The following is a 22,349-nucleotide window of genomic DNA, read 5'->3' as shown; positions in this document are numbered from 1 at the left end:
AAAATATACATAGGAAGAGACCATTACCAAATTTCATCTTTTTTAGACAACTCTCCTCATGTTTCAGAAGAAAACTAGTGAGAAGTCAAACTTGTGAGTAAGTAAATATCCCCAGCTGACTTAAAATTTTCAATGCTTTTGGCCAAGCACAGTGGCTCACGCCTGTAACCCCAGCACTTTGGGAGGTCGAGGCGGGTGGATCACCTGAGGTCAGGAGTTCGAGACCAGCCTGACCAATATGGTGAAACCTTGTCTTTACTAAAAATACAAAATCAGCTGGGCCTGGTGGCAGGCGACTGTAGTCCCAGCTACTTGGGAGGCTTAGACAGGAGAATTGCTTGAACCCAGGAGGCAGACATTGCCGTGAGACGAGATCCTATCACTGCACTTCAGCCTGGGCAATGGAGTGAGACTTCATCTCAAAAAATAAAAAATAAAAAATAAATTCCAATGGTTTTCAAGAGCTTATTTTATAAGATGTTAAATTTATTTATAATTTAGGAAAAAACTTTTAGTGTTGCTTCTGGCATATTTTTGTAATGCTATTAGGCAGCATCACTGAGAATGTTTTATTTACTATATATCGTCAAATGCATCAGAAATTACATAGATAAAGACAACATAAACAAAGGTTTAAATATTCAATGAAGGTTTTAAGAGATATTAAATGTACTTCATTAAATATATAACAATGAAAAATTATTGATGCACTTGAAATGTTGTGAACTCTTGCCAAAATCTCCAACATGTTTATTATTATGTAACGAGAATAGTGGTTATATAAATCACTTATATTAAAAATACACACTTTGGAGAATCAGAAACCCCAATTATTCTGAAAATCATTAAGTAATATAAGTTGGTTTTGCTCCATAGTCTATTTGGAATTAGGTTGGTTGGAATTTCTAGTGCATTTGCTTAAAAAAATAATGTTGCAATGGACAATTAGTTTTGCAGATATGTATTTATAAAACTTATAAGTAGTAGAACTATACTATTAAACATAATATTTTGTACTTTAATGTTGTGGCATTGTAAGAAGAAAGGAAGAATTGGATAGACAGAAAGAGATGTAATAGGTTTTCCTTTCTTTCTTGGGTGCAGTAGCAGAATCATTTTATGTTTAGTGCCCCATCCCCTTCTAGAACCTTGTCACATCTCCTAATGCCACTTTTCTAGATGTTTTCATAGATTTTTCTCTCCAATCACTAAAAAGGGAAACTTTCCCCAAGTGTGCCCAAGCCACTCAGTCCTCAGTGAATTGAAATTTGCATCACTCAGTCTAGCTAAAATTAAGAATTCTGAATTACCTGAATTTTAAAATATCTTATGGATCAACCAAATATTGTATCCATTTGGTTGACTTTCAGGCAGCACAAGCAAGTCAACAGAAACGGACAGACAAAATGAGGAACTATGTTTTCAATCAGGAATACTACTTGCTTGACTCACCTCATGGCCATTAGCCCTAACTTGCTCATTTGTAGACTGATAGTAGGTTCTACCAGATCAGCAGAACCAATTGTGCATGTTTCTTCTCAACACTCTGTTCAAGACATCACAACAGTACTTTGATATAGACCATGGTGGGAACTCTTACACCACAGAAATGAACAGATCCTGAAAATTAGGGATTATACCTGTTTTTTCTCCCTATCCCAATATAGTTCTAAAATATTTACTAGGATATAAATGACTGGAAGTTACAATAATAGTGGGTATCTCATAGTCTTGCTGTGAAGATAAAAATTAGTTAATAATGGAAATGTGCTTAGAAAAGTACCTGGAAAATAGAAAGCGCTATATAAGCGATTGCTGTTACTAAGTGTCTGTTCCACTTAAAGAGTAATTTCTATTTAAAATTTTCTTCCTTTCCTTCATGTTGACACGCACGGATTTTCTAAAAGGGTAATTTCCTGACTATATGAAAGAAGAAAATGAGTTTTTACTTAGAAGTGATGGAAATGACCTCTCCATCCTTGCTGTGCAGCATGGAAAAGACATCTCAGGCCAGGGGAGGAGAATAATTTGGGAAGACCAATTAGCAGGCATCGGCAGTAACAGAAAAGAAGTGTGAGTTGTGTAGTCTGTGATGGTGGTGACCAGGGCCATCGTGAAAAATGGTAGCGTGTAGACAGATTTGAGTGATTTTCGGAGGTAAAATAATCAACAATAGCAGTGGATTTGCTACAAGGAAGCAGATTCTAGTTCATGGAACTGGAGAGGTAGAAATACTACTTGCTGAGAGAGTGACTAGTAGGAGAATCTTCATCTAGGCATGGCAAGTCTATGATCTCATGTTTGAATATGTCAAAACTGAGACACCTTGGAGATATCCAAGTAATGTTTTGGAATAAGATGATATTTTGCCAAGTATAGTATGAAAACTCAAAAGCTGAATATAGGTTGGAGTTAAAATAAAAAGAATGTTTAGCATAATGATAGTAAATGAAGCAAAAGGGAGAGAGGAAGTGACCTAGGAAAAGGAAAGACTGAATAAACATAGCTGGCAAAATTGATTCTTGACCACGTTTGTAAAGTAGAACAGGAGGGAATTTAATAAATCCAGCTCTAAACTTAGAAAAACTAAACAGAATCTCTTTGGATGGTCCCTGAGCTAGAGCATTTAAAAAATTGTTTAACTTTCCAGATGATACCGAAATGCAGTAAGTTTGAGAATCACTTATCCAGATCTTTTCTGAGAATTCCCACAAAGGAATCTGGCAAGGAGAGAGCTGCAAGGTGGGAGGAAACTATGATAGTAGAGTGCTAGAAAACCACAACTGTAGAGTCGCAGAAGAGATGTGCTTCAGAAAACAGGGAATAGCCAAGAGTGTTGAACACAGCTAAGAAATTGCCACTGGATTTTAGTGGCAAGGAAGTCACTACATCTCAGGGGAAACTTTGCTACGCAATGATAGGTTCAGTCAGCCGGGTAAGGCTGCTTGTGGAGTGGTTAAGAAGGAATGGGTAACAGTGATTCTCTTGGAAAAGTTCTGTTGGAAAGGGAAAAGAAAATGATGGGGGTAACTAGAATCAGATTTGGGACAAGGCGAAATTTTTGTTAAGATGCTCAACTATGAGCTGTTTGTGTCTCATCGGGAATATCTCCATTGAGAAGAAAGTACTGAGTGCAGAGAAAACTGATTCTCTAAAAATAGTACAATGTGTACAAATTGCTGGAGCTTAAGAAGAAAAAGTGGAGATGAAGGACACTTCAACTGAAAGAATGCTTACAGCTATAACAAGAGGTTAATATTGAAGTATGAACTATAAAGCTAACACATAATAGATACTATGCAGCAGAGTATGGTCTCAGATCAGAATTTACAATGGAAATATCAGATGCTTTTAAGAATCTTGTAGCTTTCGGTCATAGTAAGGTATTTTGTTAGTCTTTTTGTTTGTTTGTTTTTTGGGGGGTTTTTTGGTTGTTTGTTTTGTTGTGTGTGTGTGTGTTTTGAGATAAAGTCTCACTCTGTCCCCCGGGCTGGTGCGCAGTGGCACGATCTCACCTCACTGCAACATCTGCCTCCCTGGCTCAAGTGATTATCCTGCCTCAGCTCCCAAGTAACTGGGATTACAGGCACACACTACCATACCCGGCTAATTTTTGTATTTTTAGTAGAGATAGACTTTCACCATGTTGACCAGGCTGGTCTCGAACTCCTGACCTCAAGTGATTGGCCCGTCTTGGGTTCCCAAAGTGCTGAGATTAGAGACTTGAGCCACTGCACCCAGGCAATATTTTGTTAGTCTTTTAAAGCATGTTTTGTAGAGTGTGAAGTAGAGGGAAAATTATGTGCAGAGGATTTCTTTGGAGAAAGCCATGTTTAGTCTCTATCTACTAAAAGTGAGTGGTGGGATTGCCCTTCCTACTCCTCTCAAGTTTGATGAATAGGGCCTTCCATTCAGCTAAGATCAATAATAAACTCTAACATATTTTCCCAGAAAATGAGGGAAATTCCTGGACTGATACCTGTCTTGTGCTGAGGACAGTTAAAATGTCCTGAAAACAGCAGAGAAAGGAAAAGAGAACAAGGCTGTGTTTGGGAAAGTAATTGTATGACAACAAAAGGAATGGCAAGAAATGAGTAAGCAGAAGGGAAAACCAACCCAGCATTATGCTAAGTCCTGACAAAGAGATTCTCCTTGAAGTGAGAATCTGCATGTGGAGCGGGTCGCCAGAAATCTGGAGGCTGAGGTCATAGTCCATCAAAGGAGAGGCAATGCCATTGGTGTGGGAGCCTGCTGCAAGAGAAACTTCCAAGAGCTGCCCCCAAGTGCACTGTGCAGCTCCAGAGAAGCAAAAACCACATCATCAAGTAAGAACAGTCCAGTCTCCTAGCTTTCCTGCCTCCAATGATAAGGTGAAAAACACCCCAGGAAAGGAGATGATGAAGAAAAATTTAAAAATTTGGACAGAGAAAGCCTGCTAATCCATCCAGATCCCAACCCAATGTCCTATCTGCTGCTGGCTCTAATTGGCTTGGAGGTGGGTGGGGTGGCCAACGGGAGAAGTCTTCATTTTGCATATGGATTGATGCATTAGTTAATGTCATTTAGTGGAAATGTCTAACTTCCAAATCTAGGTTTTTAAAATTAAAGTGAACATAGGACTATTATTTAATAGTGAGAAGAAACATCATTTACTCACCATTGTTTTCTTCCAAGACAAAGCATACTCCCACAGAAGAAAGTCTAAAGGAACAGCGAGAGATAAATTAAAAAAAGTTTGTACTATATCTTACATGTTATGATTGTTCAAACTATGAGTCACACTGATGTGGGATCCTTTGAAGGTTGGGGAAGCTGAGCAATCTCCTATGCAACATCGTTTTGTTTTTTTTTTCTGTGAACTACAAGGCAAGGCCACCACCTGAGAAAGGAAGTAGTAAGTGAGTAATTAAGCAGATATTTGAGGACAGTAGAGCAGTTCAAAATAGAAGTCACAGAGAACGGTAGTCAGTTACCTTTGCAAATCTGTGTGCTTTTTAAGCAATTTTGAAGGGCATTCAAAGTTAATGATCATAATTTATAGTAATATCTAACTGCTTCTCTATGGCTTTCCTCAGTGAACCATCCCTCCTCCTTCAGAAGGAAGATAATTATCATCATCAAGAGTTAGGGTTTGCCAAATTGCAGCAACAAAAGGACATGGCCAAGCTATATAGGCTGTAGGTTAATTTACTAGAGGTGGTTCTGACATTAGAGATGATAGGTCCTAGTGGGAGTTATTGAACAAACAAACTGGTAAGACTGGAAACTATGATCATATCACCTTTGTCATATGGTTACTTCTCTTTGGAATGTTTTCTATTAGCTGATCTCATAGACCCCAGCGTTATGTTGTCTCAGCTCAGATTCTCAATTTAAACATTGAATAGAATTGTGTAACTTTCCTTTAGGGCAATGGTGTTTCTCTAAAATTTTACTTTGTTTGTGTGATTGTTTAATTGACTTCTCTCCCACTAGACCATAAATGCCATCAAGAAGAACACTTGTCTTTTTGTTTGTGTTTTTCTTTGTCATTCCATGAAGGAGACCACTAAAAATTGTAGTTGAGTCAAATATCAATCATCTGAGATACAGGAAAATTCAGCAATTAATCTACTATGCAAAGATAATTTTTGAAAGACAATTTAATATCCAGCCTTAAATTTTTTTATTGCATTTAGCTGCTCAGAACTAGAAAAAGTTTACAGGAATAAATTTCTCATTGTTCGGAGACAAGAAATATTGCTATTGTTACAGATAATTTATAAATCTTGATTCATTAATATGATGGATATTGTGTGCATGGCAATTCTTATTCATGTATATCGTTAGTTAAAATCTAGAATGGGCAATTATAACATCTTAAAGGTGAAGTAATTTAACCAATCAAGTGAACCTCTAGGGCCAAATAGTTGACACATAAAAAACTATGTCCACCTGGCCGGGCGCGGTGGCTCACGCCTGTAATCCCAGCACTTTGGAAGGCTGAGACGTACTAATCATGAGGTCAGGAGATCCAGACCATCCTGGCTAACATGGTGAAACCCCGTCTCTACTAACAACACAAAAAAATTAGCCGGGCCTGGTGGCGGGCGCCTGTAGTCCCAGTTATTCCGGAGGCTGAGGCAAGAAAATGGCGTGAACCCGGGAGGCGGAGCTTGCAGTGAGCCGAGATCTCGCCACTGCACTGCAGCCTGGGAGACAGAGCGAAACTCCGTCTCAAAAAAAAAAAAAGTCCATCCTAGCCTCATCCTGGGAATGAGCAGCAGTGGATGTTTCTGTTATTACTGAGAGATTCCATTCGCCGTATGTTTAGTATGCTTGACTAAAATCCAGCTTGAATCCAGCTTTGTTATCAGGATAGTTCTTCCTAGTGAACAATATTTCTATTACTTTAATTTGGGCTTATTGAAAATATAGCCTCAGGCTTGTAAGGAAATAGAGGGCATAAAATGTTCTTCCACCACCAAAACATTTTTTTCGTCCTGAATCCTCCAATTTTCAAGATATGGGAAAATATTTCAATTAAAATTAAAATGACTTTTTAGAACTGTTTTAAGATCTTTCTTTCATCTCCACACCTCTATAGACAGTTTCCTGTTGGCTATTGCCATTCTGATAGGAAAAATTATAAGACGTATAGACTATACAAATATTATTATAAAGTTAACTAGTAATAATAGATAATACTGTATGAGTTTCATACACTTTTGTATAAGTGACTTTCAAAAACAAATCTGTAAGGTAGATATTGTTATACTAATTTTACAGATCAGGAAAAGAGAGATATTTTAAAAGATCAGCAAAACAGGGATATTTAAAATATTTTCCTCAAGGTCACAGAGCTACAGGTGCACAATTTCTATAAAGTTCCTTTTTACTCACACAATATGTTGTTTACTTGTATTTCCTTTTCGTGTTGTTTAAGTAAGGTGAAATAATTCTGTGTGATATATATTTAAGTCATTAAAAAAATAAAATACTGATACAACACAATTTTATTTCTAAGCCATTAGAAGGTAAATCACTCTCACACAAAAAGTATGCAGGATCATTTGAACAATCTAATGGTTGAATTCAATTACTGAATCAATAGTTCAGTGCTATATATAATTTTTTGAAGTTTAAATTGAAATGTAATATTTCAAATCATAGTCTATTTAGTTGGTCTCAAATGTATGTTTTTGAGTTTTTAAAAATGTTTAACATTTTCATCAATTTGAAATAATTTGTTCTTAAGCCCTCCAATATTTCTAGTATTCTTGTATTATTAAATATGAATTATATTTGCATTAGCTACTTGTATTTAGGTAACTCTTTTGCAGCTGAACATCGACTTCTTTTTTTTAGTAACTTTAGAATTATTGTTACATAAAGATAAAATAAAATGTATTTCAAAAGTCAGTTTGTATTTTATCTTCTTTTTAACTTGCTACTGGTATTATTGAATGCTGTGGTATTTTTAAAGTCATGCATTCACTTAATATATTTGTTCAGGTCCTATAATCTTTATTTTTAAGTAAAGATCTTCATTTATATTTTGTCAAGTAAATATATTTATTTTGGTGTTTTCATCAGTATCTGGAAATTTCCTGCAGTAAACAAAAAAGGAAGGTAAATGTATTTCACATCCTTTTTTTTAAGTAGCAATGCATGTCCTCTACCCCCCAACCCACAGTTTATGTCCTAATCAGTATCTTTTCAAATGACATAGTTACTGAGAGGATACTTATGTAGCTTATAACTACCTGATTTTTTTTCTACTCTTGGAACTAACAGGGAATATTATATTTAAGAATTTGATCAATATACTTAGTTCACTGCATGCCGTTTCCTCCTTCTCCATGGGAAAATGGTGATTTTGGTTAAGCATAATATGTATATTTGATGAATAGGTAAATACATATTTTTATTGACTGTGGACAATCTCTTGTCACCTGTTTCATTTCTCAATTCTTGTGGTACAGGTAGTGCCATTAAGATGTTTCATATGCATCAAAAGTAGGACGCCTAAAAGACGATGGCGGTGTAATTACACAGTACATCATGAACAATCCAACTTTGGCACAGCTGAAGATTACTTCACAGTTTTGAATTAATCTGAATGACCTCAGTTTTATTGCTGTTGAGATTCTAGAAATGATAAAATGTCAAGTCATTGGAAATAAACCGACAGAACCTACACAATCCGACATGACAAATGCATAGTTTCTCTGACTTGATCCATATTCTGCAGACTTTATTACCAGCTGTAATATTTTATTAAGAAACACTTGTCTTAATGAACGTGACTTCCACCTTACTAAAATGTATGTCTGCTATGTAAAGAGTAGAAAATCCATTGCTCTGTAAAGTGAGATGCCCATGAGTTCCTAACATTCCCGTACTACTCCTCTCCTTATGACTCTCGCTGTTTCACCTTTACCACCCCTACTGCTGGCCACATTTGAAGTTTGAAATCCACTATACTCGACGGCTCCCTGTCTCTCTGAACACTTGTTCAGCTATTTCCTTGATGATGTTTAGCCCTAAGTTTCCAACTAAAAGTCCTGATCAAGAAGGATTTCTAGTACACTGTTCAACATAGACCTCCATTTCTCTCTTTTATTAGAAAAAAAAATTTAGACTTTTTCTAACACTCATTTATGAACCATGAGTTTGGGCTATGACCAATCATACTGTAAGTTCAAAGCTTTTGATGTTCCTTCAGATTCTTCATCACAATCACACAACGAGACGCAAAAGATACAAACACAGTTTCTGATAAGTTGTATTTTCATTTAACGGGCATTTAAGAAGGAAAAAAAAAGAAAATGAAAAATTACTCACATGTTCTGTGCCTTGTCCTTTTTCTGGGGAATTTGTCCTTAAGTTTAGTACAACTGTAAAAACTTTGTCACATGCTTTCTTGCCTCATTATACAGAAGTTCAGGGACCCTCATATTTCCTATTATCTCAGGAGTGCCTCACTAGGATCAGGTTTTAATTTATCTATTAAGAAAACTTATGCCCTAAGAAAGTAGTTCCAAAAGCCATGTAATTAAGTCTATTTGAAATCGGATAGATTCTTCTTGAACATCTGGCTTTATCCTTCTGGTAGAAAATAGGAATGCCATGTAACCCATTCTTTTGTTTTTCTTCTTTGATTTGATTGCCTCAAGTTCAATCACTGCTTTAAGTTCAGCAAACATTAAGCATCCCTAAATGACAGCTACCATGTTAAGTGCTTAGGAAATAAAAATAAAACAATAATCCTAGACTATGAGAAGTTACTACTTCGATCAAATAATATGACTTTTCTTAACTGAGATTTCTTCATAATATCTATGTAACACTTTAGCATTGTGACTTGGAGGGAGTTTGTTGTTGTTGTTGTTGTTGTTGTCGTTGTTAGGTCTATATATATTTTTTTTATCTATTTAAACTTTTAAGTGCATTTTTTAGAAAGAGCCCTCATATCCTCTTTGAAGGTAGATATACTATGAATTAACTAAGCTGATTATTTAAATATAATTCTTATGGACCACTGTAAAGTATCATTTTGTCTTGTATGTAAAATAAACAAATTTTAGTTGAGTATTTAGCTATCTTGAGATCAAATCACATATACATTCCATGGACATAATATGCTGGACTTAAATATGGCTGGTCTGCATATGCAAGACACATGCTAGATACCATTTTCTGGGGGAAGGAGGGAAGATGGGAGATTTAAATGTTGCAAGTTTTGAAACTGATTGTGAAAGAACCATAGGACCTCAAAAATAATTGGAAATCAAAAATAAAATATCTGGCAGAAACTCTACAAGATGTGATTTTTTTCTCACACTTTCCTGGAGAAAATAACTGTAATATTGTAATATGATTTTTTAATTAACTTCTATGCAACAGACATTTTTAGTATCTTCTTAATTTATTTTCCATAAATGTAACTAAAATTCTAAAATGAATGAATCACCACAGTTGATTTGCCCATGGGAAAGAGCCATTCTAAATCCAGTAAGAGAAATTGAAAGTGGAACTCCAATATCAAATGGAAATTTTAGATTTTTGTGTTTAGTTTTGTTTTTTCATTTTTATTTTCTCTCACTTCCTTTCCTTATTTTAATTTGAACAGACTGTTGTTAAACTCATTAATATTTGCTTTAATGAAATATCAGTAAAAGAGCATACTTTTTATCTTTCTTGTGTGTCAGACTTTTAAAAATTCTACAAAACCTTAAAATCATGTCTATTTTTTTTTTGAGAGTATTACAATTTTCCATGATTCTGACATGTTTTATCTATGTTTTGCTGATTCAGTATAAATTTCATTACAATATGAATGCTCCACCTGGTGGTAAAAGTAAGCATTTTACTTTTTTTTCTTTCTTAATGCTATTAAAAAGCTTTGGGAGATAGAACTTTATGACTTAAAATATCAGTAAAAGTATATAGAAGGGTGACAAGTTAAAATTTACTAAATAGAAGCTGAATTTTAGTCTATAATATACTATATTTCAATCTATCATCTACTAGAATTTTGGTTAACTATACAGATTATCATTTTACAGGTTATTTTTAGTTTAATGATATATACTTATTGACGTCATTAGTTTTAGGAAATACAACCTCAACTTTCTCAATGTATACTTATTGACGTCATTAGTTTCAGGAAATATAACCTCAACTTTCTCTATGTATGTATCTATCTATCTATCTTCTATAACTTTTCACCTACGTCTTGCAGTCTGTAGTATTAGTACTAATTAATTTCATGAATAGTCCCACCCTCCCATTTGACATGTGGTACACTTTTATGTCAATAAGTGTGTAAAACAAGTCCTGCTAATAATTTTACTTTAGCATTCTCTACTATTTATAATGCCCAATTAAAATTCTAGAGCAGCTCATATTGAAGAGAAAAGTGAAGTTATTACTCCTAATCATAATCCTAAACGTGACAGCAAAATGCCTTTTCATTTTGCACTATAATGTTCTAAATGTGATTTACTTTCAGTAGACTCTATTTTTCAAGCCTTATAATCTTACTATATCTCTTACTAACCCGACTGTCAATTTGAATTTTATATGTCTTATCAGGCATCTTCCACCTGAAAGTTCCTGAGTCTTCCCCTATTGGCTCAGCTATTGGAAGAATAAGAGCTGTGGATCCTGATTTTGGACAAAATGCAGAAATTGAATACAATATCGTTCCAGGAGATGGGGGAAATTTGTTTGACATCGTCACAGATGAGGATACACAAGAGGGAGTCATCAAATTGAAAAAGGTATATAGACAAATGTTTGGACAGTTGACTACTAAATAATAATTAAAGAAGATAAAAAATAAATGTTGAAAATGACAAGTAATTTTAATTTTCCTTCAATTAGCAATAGAGTTGACCCTTGAACAATGTGGGAGTTAGGGGTACTAATACTCCATGCAGTCAAAAATCTGCATGTATCTTTTGGATCCTCCAAAATTTCAGTTCTAATAGCTTACTCTTGACCAGAAGCTTTACCAATCACATAAACATTTGACACATATTTTGTATGTTATACATAGTATATACTGTATACTGTATTCTTTTTTTTTTTTTTTTTTTTTTTGAGATGGAGTGGCAATCTTGCCACCCAGGCTGGAGTGCAGTGGTACGATGTTGGCTCACTGTAACCTCCGCATCCTGGTTTCAAGGGATTCTCCTGCCTCAGACTCCTGAGTAGCTGGGATTACAGATATGCACCACTACACCTGGCTAGTTTTTGTATTTTTAATAGAGATGAGATTTCACCATGTTGGTCAGGCTGGTCTCGAACTCCTGACCTCGTGATCCACCCGCCTCGGCCTCCCAAAGTGCTGGGATTACAGGCCTAAGCCACCACACCTGGCCGTATATACTGTATTCTTACAATAAAGTAAGCTAGGGAGGAGAAAATGTTATTAAGAAAATCATAAGGAAAAGGAAATATATTTACATTTGTTAAGTGTTAGTGGATCATCATAAAGGTCTTCATCCTCATCATCTTCACATTGCTGAGGAGAAGGAGGAAGAGGAGGGGCTGGTATTGCTGTCTCTGGGATGGCAGAGGCAGAGGCAGAGGAAAATCCACATATAAGTGGCCCTGCACAGTCCAAACTTGTGTTGCTCAAGAGTCAACTGTATTTTAAACTAAAAAAAAAAAAGAAGAAGAAGAAGAAGAAGACCTAGTGATGCTGAGTATTTAATTCTACAGGTGCTATTATTTTGTGATTCAACTATTATCTATTTTATGTTGAACAATTAGACCTGATAATTTGATTATGTCATTTAAAAAGATTCTTACTGGAGTTTAATTGTAACCTAATTTTTTATTACTATACATATAAAGATTATTTTAAAAACAAGATCAAAAAGTAACTCTAACCCCACCAGCCTTGATACTGCGCCTTTTTATGGCTCTTCTGAAGATATAAATATCTAGCCGGGCGCGGTGGCTCAAGCCTGTAATCCCAGCACTTTGGGAGGCCGAGACGGGTGGATCACGAGGTCAGGAGATCGAGACCATCCTGGCTAACACAGTGAAACCCCGTCTCTACTAAAAATACAAAAAAAAAAAAAAAAAAACTTAGCCGGGCGAGGTGGCAGGCGCCTGTAGTCCCAGCTACTCGGGAGGCTGAGGCAGGAGAATGGCGTGAACCCGGGAGGCGGAGCTTGCAGTGAGCTGAGATCCGGCCACTGCACTGCACTCCAGCCTGGGTGACAGAGCGAGACTCCGTCTCAAAAAAAAAAAAAAAAAAAAAAAAGATATAAATATCTAATTCACCACAATGTTGTTTGATATCACAGTGGAGGCATACTGATGTGTGTAAGCTCTAATCCCCTGAGAAGTAGAAGAAATGTGAAAGGCCAGTAATGGACGTGAGAGGGCTATACGGAGGAAAGGGAAAAAGATTTACCAATAAACAGACAGAGAGAAAGACAGACTGTGCTGGGAAGCTGTTCAGTGATGGCGTATGGACTAGAGCCAAAGAGGATTGCAGAGGGCAAAGTTAGTTGAAATATCAGGAAGAAATCATTCTTTTCAGTGTCTGTAGTTTTGTCTTTTGTTGGGTGATGACATGAAGGAGTCTGTTAATGTGAGAAAGAAAAATTATAATGGCATTTAAAGTGTGCAGCTTTCTTCCATAATAATGAGGCAAATTATAGAAATTTCCAATAACAAAGTAAAGGCAGAAAAGTGAAGCTCATTTAATTTAGCCTTTTCCTCCTCTTCTACAAAACACACTCTATTTCGAAGAATTGTGGAGAATACACCCCAAACTGCAGTACACAATACTCATTTGCTCATTGTAATTATTTTGACCAGAATAAATATTTTGCATTCAGATCCATTAATCAGCATGCCCCTCCCATATTTGCTCAGGAACTCTGAATTTTAACAAGAAAGCAATATATATGATAATGAAAATACTCTGAAAAAGAAACACATTTTTCAAATAGATTATCATATTTTTATTTCTGCTATTGTGCATAAATTATGCTTAGTCTAGAAATTAATTTAATTTCTAGATCCCACATGATCCCACTATATTCCATTAAGCATTTATGCTAAATTTGCAAAGTACTCTTAGAAAAATATGTCAAATTATTATCCAGTTTACTCCCTTATTATTATTTAGTTTGTTTTTCTCTTTTTCTTTTAATCCCAAATCAATGTAAAGTCTTCTCACTTAATATTTTCCCTAAGAAAGTCTCCACCAAAGAAATCACATTTAAATAGGTTACAAACATCTATTCAAATGAAACAAATACAAATCATTAATAATATAAAAAATATTTTAAATTAAGAAGTCATGATATTTAAATATAAAATTAAGTATACTTCCAAAGTAAAATTAAAGTACAAAAGATTCAATTCTAGATATACATTATATATATTTATGTCTATATACTTGTTTATATTTAATTATTATAACTATATTTTATATTCACACAGTTTTATGTTTATATCATCATTTTTATTTACACATATTTACCATCTATACCAATAAGTAATCAATGTCTAGGTGTCAATCTAGAAAAATATATGTCATTCTTATTTATTTTTAACACAATTGAAAAAGGTATGGTTTAATAATAATTCTTTATCTTATTATATCAAAGCATTAATCTTTGAAAGTAATCATTCAGTTATATAAGTTCAACTATCATGAAAGCAATAAGAACATACCTGCCTTTTTCATTATGAAAGATCTACAGAGAATGAGTCATGTTATTTATTTTTTGTATTTATTGTGTTTAATTTATTTAGAATTTTTATACTTCTTAACTGTATTAAAATTGAAATATGCAAAATTATATAACACTTGTATTAAAATAGATTTAGATAGGGTAGATAATCTTGAAAGTATATCTGCAAATAAAAAAGCACACACACACACACACACACACACTCTTCTCTTTTCTCCTGTGGTGGATTAATCATTGTTGTCCATTTTACTGGCCTGAAATTCATTATCTAAATAAATCTCAATGTCCATAACTTTCACTACATTCAACAGGTATTTTGGAAGCAGTCACTATTTTCCAGACTCCACTATGGAGATAGGGCAGTGAACTCAATAGACACACTCCCCGCACTCAAACAGTTTCCATTCAACTGAGGATGTGAGAAGATACACAAATTAGAAATCACTTTCAGCAGCGATGAATTCAAGCTAGAAAGACTTAAAGCAGGGTGAAGGGGTACAAGGCATGTGGAGGGTGGAGAGTATCTTACAGTGAGGTGAAAAATAAAAAAAGGCTTCTTTATTAGAAGGGAATATGAGCAAAAACCTGACCATGTGGTATCTGGGGCATGTGAGTTCCTAAAAGTTTGAGCAGCAATTTCAAAATCTCTGAATTGGGAGTGTACTAGGCAAGAAGGCCAGTGGGGCTGGAGTGCAGTGAAGGAAGAGGCCCTTGGCCAGAGATGAAGGGCTCGCCAGGGAGAGCCCTGTAGACCAGGCAAAGGTGTTGAATTATTAACAGATCATGATATAGAGAGCCCATGTTGAGTGTACGATCACCTTTACTCTTTTTTTTTTTTTTTTTTTTTGATACGGAGTTTTGTTCTTGTTGCCCAGGTTGGAGTGCAACGGAGGGATCTCGACTCACTACAACCTCCGTCTCCTGGGTTCAAGCGATTGTCGTGTCTCAGCCCCCCGAGTAGCTGGGATTACAGGTGCCTGCCAACACGTCTGGCTAATTTTTTGTATTTTTAATAGAGACGGGGTTTCACCATGTTGGTCAGGCTGGTCTTGAACTCCTGACCTCAGGAGATCCACCCGCCTTGGCCTCCCAAAGTGCTGGCATTACAGGCATGAGCCACCGTGCCCAGCCTCAACTTACTCTTGTAGACCCAGGTGACTCTGGTTGTCTGAAGACAATAATAACTAGGAAATAATGAGAGCAATAGCTCAGTTAAGAGACCATAGAAGTGATCCAGGAAACTGGTAGAAATGTGGAATGTGATGGTATAGTGACAGAGATGGTGAGAGATTGTGAGATTCTAAATAAATTTTAAAGGAACAGCCAAAACATATTTGTATAAATATTGTCATCATCTGGTAAATTACACCAAGCATTTCAGGACTTCAGAGCCTAATAAAACACATGGATTTTCTTTCAGTGTGTAATTTGCTTTCATCTCTAAATATGGATCCACTAGAGGCAATCCCCTACACTAACTTAGTGTTCTATTAGAAAATTGTAACCTGTACCCTACATCTATTGAGTCTTTAAAAAAAATTCAGGACATTTTTGTAATGAAACTTAAAAACTATCCACCTATCTATTGTATATATTGTATTGTGTATTGTGTTTGTACACACATAGCAACACATAGATACGTCACTCAATTAAACATGACAGTATGACTTGACAAAAATATGAGAAAATATCTCATTGAATAAAGTCCATAAAAATTCAAAATCAATTGAAACAACTACAATTTTTAAAATACAGAATGTTTTGGGTAAAGACTGTAAAATAACACTAAAGCATATATACAATAAGTTCTCAGAAAACTTTATCTTGGCAACTATCATTAGTAATCCTTAAAGAATTAGGTGTATCACAATAATTGTGAATGTAAACATCAACAGTAGTGTTGCAGATCCAGAATGATCTTAAATTGTTTGTTAAGATTTCCCTTTCAATATTGCAATACAAGAATTCTGACATAAAATCAGATTCACACAGAAATTACATTTTAAGTATACTAAATGCATTTAGAAAGTCCCAAATATATATTCTACATTTGAATATGTAGTCCTTTTTTAAACACCAGTTATTTTAATTTTCTAGCTAACAGATTTTGAGCTGCAATAGAGGAATGAGGCACGATATGCTTTGTTTTCAGAGTTTTTCTCTTTTTAACGCACTTAAGAATACATTAAAATGCTAATGATCTGAAGTACATATTGTTATTATTGTTTTATCTTCAAAATCTTTTATTTGCTTCTCTTTTACTATTTTCTCCTCTATTTCCTGTATAGAGGGAGGGCTTGAGGAAACAAAAATGATGGTCAGGTTTACATGAACTGAAAAGACTGAAGAAAGGCATTTTTATTTATTTTATTAACCTTAACTTTGATTCACTTTATGAGCACTGTGACAGAACGCCATTTCACTGCGACACTTTGAATTCAGAGGAACATTATGAAGTTTTATAAATTGCTCCAAGGCATAAGATATTGGTAAAACAAAACAAAACAAAACAAAATAAAAACTGCCTTTATTCCACCCTCACATCCTACTACTCTGAGAAAACTACAAAAAAAAAAAAAAAAAAAAAAAAAGAAAGAACTTGTCCTATACGGTATTAAGTATTATAGCAATAAAACACTAATAAAATCAGAATAAAGTTTTTTTAAAAAATTCAAATTGTCTCGAAATTAAGAGGTGAGCTACATTTACAATGACAGAATAAGAGTTTCTAAATTCAACAACTTCATTCTTAGTGAAAACCTAAATGAAATTTGTGTTTAGTCACTAGTGTTTTTTTGCTACTAAATAAATGGGAATAAAATATATACTTCTTATACATAAATATGAATAATAAGTTGCATGAATTAAAAGTTTTCAACAACTCAAAATCCAAATATGGTTATAGAAGCACTTGAATTTTCTTCAAAGTGATTGCAAAATTTAAATAATTAAAATAATTAAGTGGATACTAAAGTTATCCAAAATAATAATCTAATATCCTGTATAATTTTTCGAACAGTTCTCTACCATTTCTACAAAAGTTTCTCTTGGAAACTGTTTAAAATGAAGAGTGGTGAAGTGATTTCCTATTTATTTTTTAAAAAGTAAAGCTTTTTTGGAATTGAAAACAGTGTTTACCATGTTGATGTTACTTGGCAATATTAGTTTATTTCAAATTAACATAACTGTGTGATCACATTAAATCGAAGGCAGAATTTTTCTTTTTCCCTGAAAACATATGAGATAAATGATATTGCTCTTCACAAGGAGCCTTTTAACAAATAGACTAAGGTGCCCATTGGTCCCACTGGGCATGTATACTTTATATTTACCCAATAATCAATATAACTTTTTCTTTTTTCGCTCTTAACAAATGACTTAGTTCATGTCATATGATTTGGTAGCATAGCACCATCATGTGGTTAATTTCTGAATAACTCTTAAGAACAAAATGCTAATAAAATTTGGAATATTTTAGATAGCCAAATATATATGCTTCGGTTTAAGTTTAAAATACTGCTATTTTTAGCCACACTAATGTACCTAATTAAAGAAAAAACACGTAAATACCATTGTTTCTATAAGTGTTATGTTTCTACTTTTCTAAATATTTGTCTTCACCTTCTTTTGTAATACCTGGCCTAGTTTCCCTAAACAGTCTCATCAACTGTAACTTAGCCCCAAATCAACATAACCACTGCAGATTTTTCTGTAGTCTTGTAGACAGTTCTAACTGCACATGCCATAGACTTTTCAAACTCACTGCCTAAAGCTGAGTTCTTTCTTTGCTCCCAACAAAAGTCTGCCTACTCATGTTTTCTCCTTTCCAGTTTCTTAAAGCAAAAACCTATGATTTTTCTAATGCCATTTCCATTCCTATTGCTGTCCCCTTGCCAAATAGGGCACAAAGGCTGGTTGTTGATTTTTCCAGAACTCAGGTTAAAATTTTCCTTTCTCCACCTATGAATTTGCCATAAAACCCTCTTCTTGACTCCTTTTTGGCACTGCAATGGCTATTCTCCCAGCCTCACACATTATTTTCCTCCAACAAATCTTGTTATTCAAGAGGGAATGAAAGAAACCTATTTAGATGTTTAGATAGAAACCTGTTCATCTTACTTAAATCCTTTTCTAGTCCCATTGATAGAAAGATAAAAATCAAAGAGTGCATTTTCTATTACTATCTGCTGCATACACACACATATACAAGCTACATTCCAAGTACACCAAATTCATTGCAATGTCTACCAGTGGTATTGTGGTTCTCCTCCTTCTGCATAGAACTCCCTGTCCTGTATCAGTATCTTCATGAATTCTTATACATTCTTTAACATTTTTCTTCCTTACCTCTCAACAAAGGCTTCCTATAGTCCCTCAGGCAAAGTTGATCACTCCTTAATTCTGTCCCCAAATATCAACATTTCTGTCAAAGTATCTATGATACTTACATGGCTCTCATATTTAAAATACAACTGATTCTTCCTACTCTATTTTAAGCCCCTGGAGGCACTTTTCCGTATCTGTGTTTATTTTCCCATCAGTAAGGAAATGTCTGAAATATATAAGATGTTTAAAATTGTTGTCAACTAAAAGAACAAATATCCTCTGTTGCTTTACTGTTTTCATTTCTGATACATTATTTTTCTTTTTATTCACATAGCATGTAAAGTTTGGAATGTTTTGCAAAGTATTTAGAAAAATATGTTTTACTGATTCTACTAACAGGAAATCTGAAGCTCAAAGAAGGAAGATAATTTTTCAAAGTCACACAGCTTGCTGTAAGTCATAGTATATGTTTAGAAAGAGCATACTTCCAATTATTGTGTACAACAATACATGTTAGAAAAGAAACAGGCCTCCCCTGATATTCATGATTTATACTGTGTGAGTATATGACACACATATTTTATTTTAGCATTTATAATATATGATGAAACCCTCTGTAATTTTTGAGGGAAAACATCACTAAAAACCTATGTCTAGAAGCACTAGAGTTTCTTGCAATTCTTTTTTGTTTTGTTTTGTTTGTTTTTTGTTTATCTTGGTTACTAAATTTATTCCAAAAATTAACACTAAAATACAGGTATTACTATAATGACTAAGATTCTTAAGATAATTTGTTAAAACTACGAAAATTTTGCAGTGCTGCAAAACACTAAAGTATAGTAATAACTTGTCCACAGAAAAATTTAGTGCATTTCTAATAAATACTTTTGTTACAAATATTTTTAAAGATAAGTTATATAAAATGGATGTTTCTTCATTTAAATATTTTTGTTTACAAACACTTTTTGCCTAGTAATTCTACCTTTCTTATAAGCTTATATATTTTTAATTTTCTAACAAATGGTGTTGAAATTTTGTCCAAACTAAAATCTACATTTTAAAACTCACTGCATTTCATTGTTTTCCCTTTGTTAGAGAGACATTCTCACCTGATATAGTGGCAACTTGTGTTCATCAAGTACCAGCTCTTTTACATAAAATATTGAGTTGCAACCTTTTGTCAATGATGATGAGATATGCATAAACTCTCCCACATCTCTTCCCAGACAAGAATTGACTACTATATTGATCATAACACTAAGTTTTAGCAAGCCTGCTTTTTCATTAAAATGATGCCTCTTCTGAACATCTTATCTTTATTGTTCAGCCTGGTGTAATAAACCTATTTATAAGAGCTTGCTCCTAGTGTCTGTGCATCCTGGTTCAGCCTGGTATAAATCTGTTTTCTAACTGCTTGTCTTAGAAAGAATCTAGTCTGTTTCTGATAAGCCTACATCCTCAAATCATTTGCACTCATTGACAGTATTCCTTCCCATTGCCTATTAAGACCTACTAGATAATTGAGCGTGTAGAGCCTTATCACTCAAGGATATATTTTCCTAAAAGTGATGGCTTTCCTGTGTTGGTAAAAATAATATAGGCTTACTATAAAAATTGAAGTAATACAGAAGACTAAAAAGTAAAGAGGGACAAAACCACGGCTACGGTGAGTCATAATATGGTATAACTGCTTCCTTTGCTCGGGTCTTTTGGGCAGACATCAAGGCGTGATTGGGGCTAAGATCCAATCTGAGTCTTGGAGTCTTTTATAACCTTACTGGTTCCTAGCGGAGCCAGGTCCTCGTGGATGTTTGTTTTGTATTGTCATTGTGTGTGTGTGTTTTGTTTTGTTTTGTTTTTGTGGTAATTACTACTTCCTTGTGGCTCTTATGACAATTTTGTTAGCTCTTGCCAAATATCAGGTTTCAGTTCCCACAGGCACCCCTTGAGCACTTGCCATATAATCTCCTATAATGACAAATTTACATCTTATAAGGCAGGACAAAAAGCATCTGCATCACCCCTTTCTTTTAAGGGGTCTCCTGGTTAGGTTACACCTTTCAAGTAAAATCTCTCTTAATTAGCTCAATGTCAAGTGATTAGGGACCCTAATTATATCTGCACAACTTATGTTGCCATAAAACTTAATAAGTTTATGTGAGTGAGATATCATTTAATTTACAGGCCTCTCACACAATCAATGGCAGAGTCATTGCACACAGAGTATAGGTCATTGGGGGCAGGAATATTGGGAGCATCTTAGAATTCTGCCTGCTGCAACTATCATTTTTTCAAATTCCTCAAAATATCTATAACCATAGCTATCCGTTTCCACTCAACATTATCTGGAAGCGTGAGGAGCCCTGGAAGAGCCCAGGCAGCTATTCTCTTATAATTTATGCCAAAAATTGCTTATTTCCCTTTGAAATGAGAAAATCCTTTGGCATTTAACATTTCATTTAGTTTTTTGTGACCTGGATTTCAGCAAAGTAAGAACAGAGAAAGTGGTGCTGTAATACCCCAATGGGCTCTTCCTGCCCATTGCACAGACAAAACCAATTCACTGAGACAATGGGACTGCAGTAAAGAGCTTACCTGACACTAGGCTAGCCATGTGGAAGACAGAGTTGTTACTCAGATCAGTCTCACTGAAGGTCCAGAGGTTAAAGTTTTTCAAGGATAGTTTGATAGGTAAGGGACTAGCAAATGGGTGCTGCTGATTGGTTGGGGATGACATCGTTAAGGGTGTAAAATATAGTCCCCCCGTGCTGAGTCCATCTCTGGGCAGGGAGCCATAGGACTAGTTGAGTCGTATGCCACAAATTTGGGTGGGGTTAGAGTGAAAAACATGTCAAAAGACCAATCTTAGATTCTGTAATCGTGATGTTATCTGTAGGGGCAATTAGGGAAGTTACAAATCTCGTGACCTCTGATCACATGATTTCTGAGCAGTAAGAGATTATAGAAACTACCTATGTTTTAGCAGAATTAAGGTCACTGTCATAATCCTAATCTTGTGGCCTTTCTTTAGTTTTGTAAACGTGGTTTTGGCCCAGGAACAAGGAGGGGATCAGTTATAGGGAGGGACTATTATCATCCTTGGTTCAAAGTTAAAGTATAAACTAAATTCCATGGTTAGCTTGGGCTATGCCAAGGAATGAGCAAAGATTTTAAGCCTGTGAGGCTCAAAGCAAGATGGCGTCTACCATGCTAGACTTCCCTCACTGTCATAATCTTTGCAAAGGTGTTTTCCGTGTGGGAGGCATAGCCTCTTGGGCCACAAAAGGTTTGCTGAAAAATTACTGACACGAGGCAGATTGATTAATAATAAAAGGCAAACAAATTATTTAACATGCACAGGCGCCTTCAGAATGAAGACCCAATTTTCCAATAAGTTACAGAATCTAATTACCATCTCAAGGTTACAGAAAGAATGGTGGCCCAAAGCATGGACAAAATCAGGTTGTCTTGGTAAATCAGGTTTAGTGGCAAGAAAGGTTATGAGAGGGAGAAAGGAAGTGGCTTGGTTAGCAAAGCCACTTGTTATGTAAATGAAACCTCGCTCAGAGAAAATCGGTGATACTTATTTATTTTCAGACTTTTAAAACTGTCAGGCTCTCATTGGCTCCTAGGTCTGGGAAAGGCATAGAAAAGACCTGCCTACATTAATGGAAATTCTTTACAGATGCAATTTTTCTTCCACAAAAGACAGCTTTGCAAGTCCACTTATATTTTCTGGCCCTGTGGCAGACATTTCAAAATCCATCAGAGAAATACATTTGGGGGTAAAATATTTTTTATTTCCTTCAGTGG

General features: G+C 34.9%; 1 protein-coding gene across 1 annotated transcript in view; it reads left to right on the top strand.

The window, feature by feature from the left end:
* Positions 1-22,349, top strand: part of CDH12 (cadherin 12) — a 485,928-nt gene that overhangs the window by 399,704 nt on the left and 63,875 nt on the right. The window contains exon 6 of the mRNA XM_028849358.2: positions 11,080-11,267. Within this exon, the coding sequence (XP_028705191.1) occupies positions 11,080-11,267 (188 nt within the window). The remainder of the gene's footprint in view (positions 1-11,079; positions 11,268-22,349) is intronic.

Source organism: Macaca mulatta, chromosome 6 (assembly GCF_049350105.2).
Source record: "Macaca mulatta isolate MMU2019108-1 chromosome 6, T2T-MMU8v2.0, whole genome shotgun sequence".
Taxonomy (NCBI): domain Eukaryota; kingdom Metazoa; phylum Chordata; class Mammalia; order Primates; family Cercopithecidae; genus Macaca; species Macaca mulatta.
This window is presented reverse-complemented; position numbering and strand designations above follow the sequence as displayed.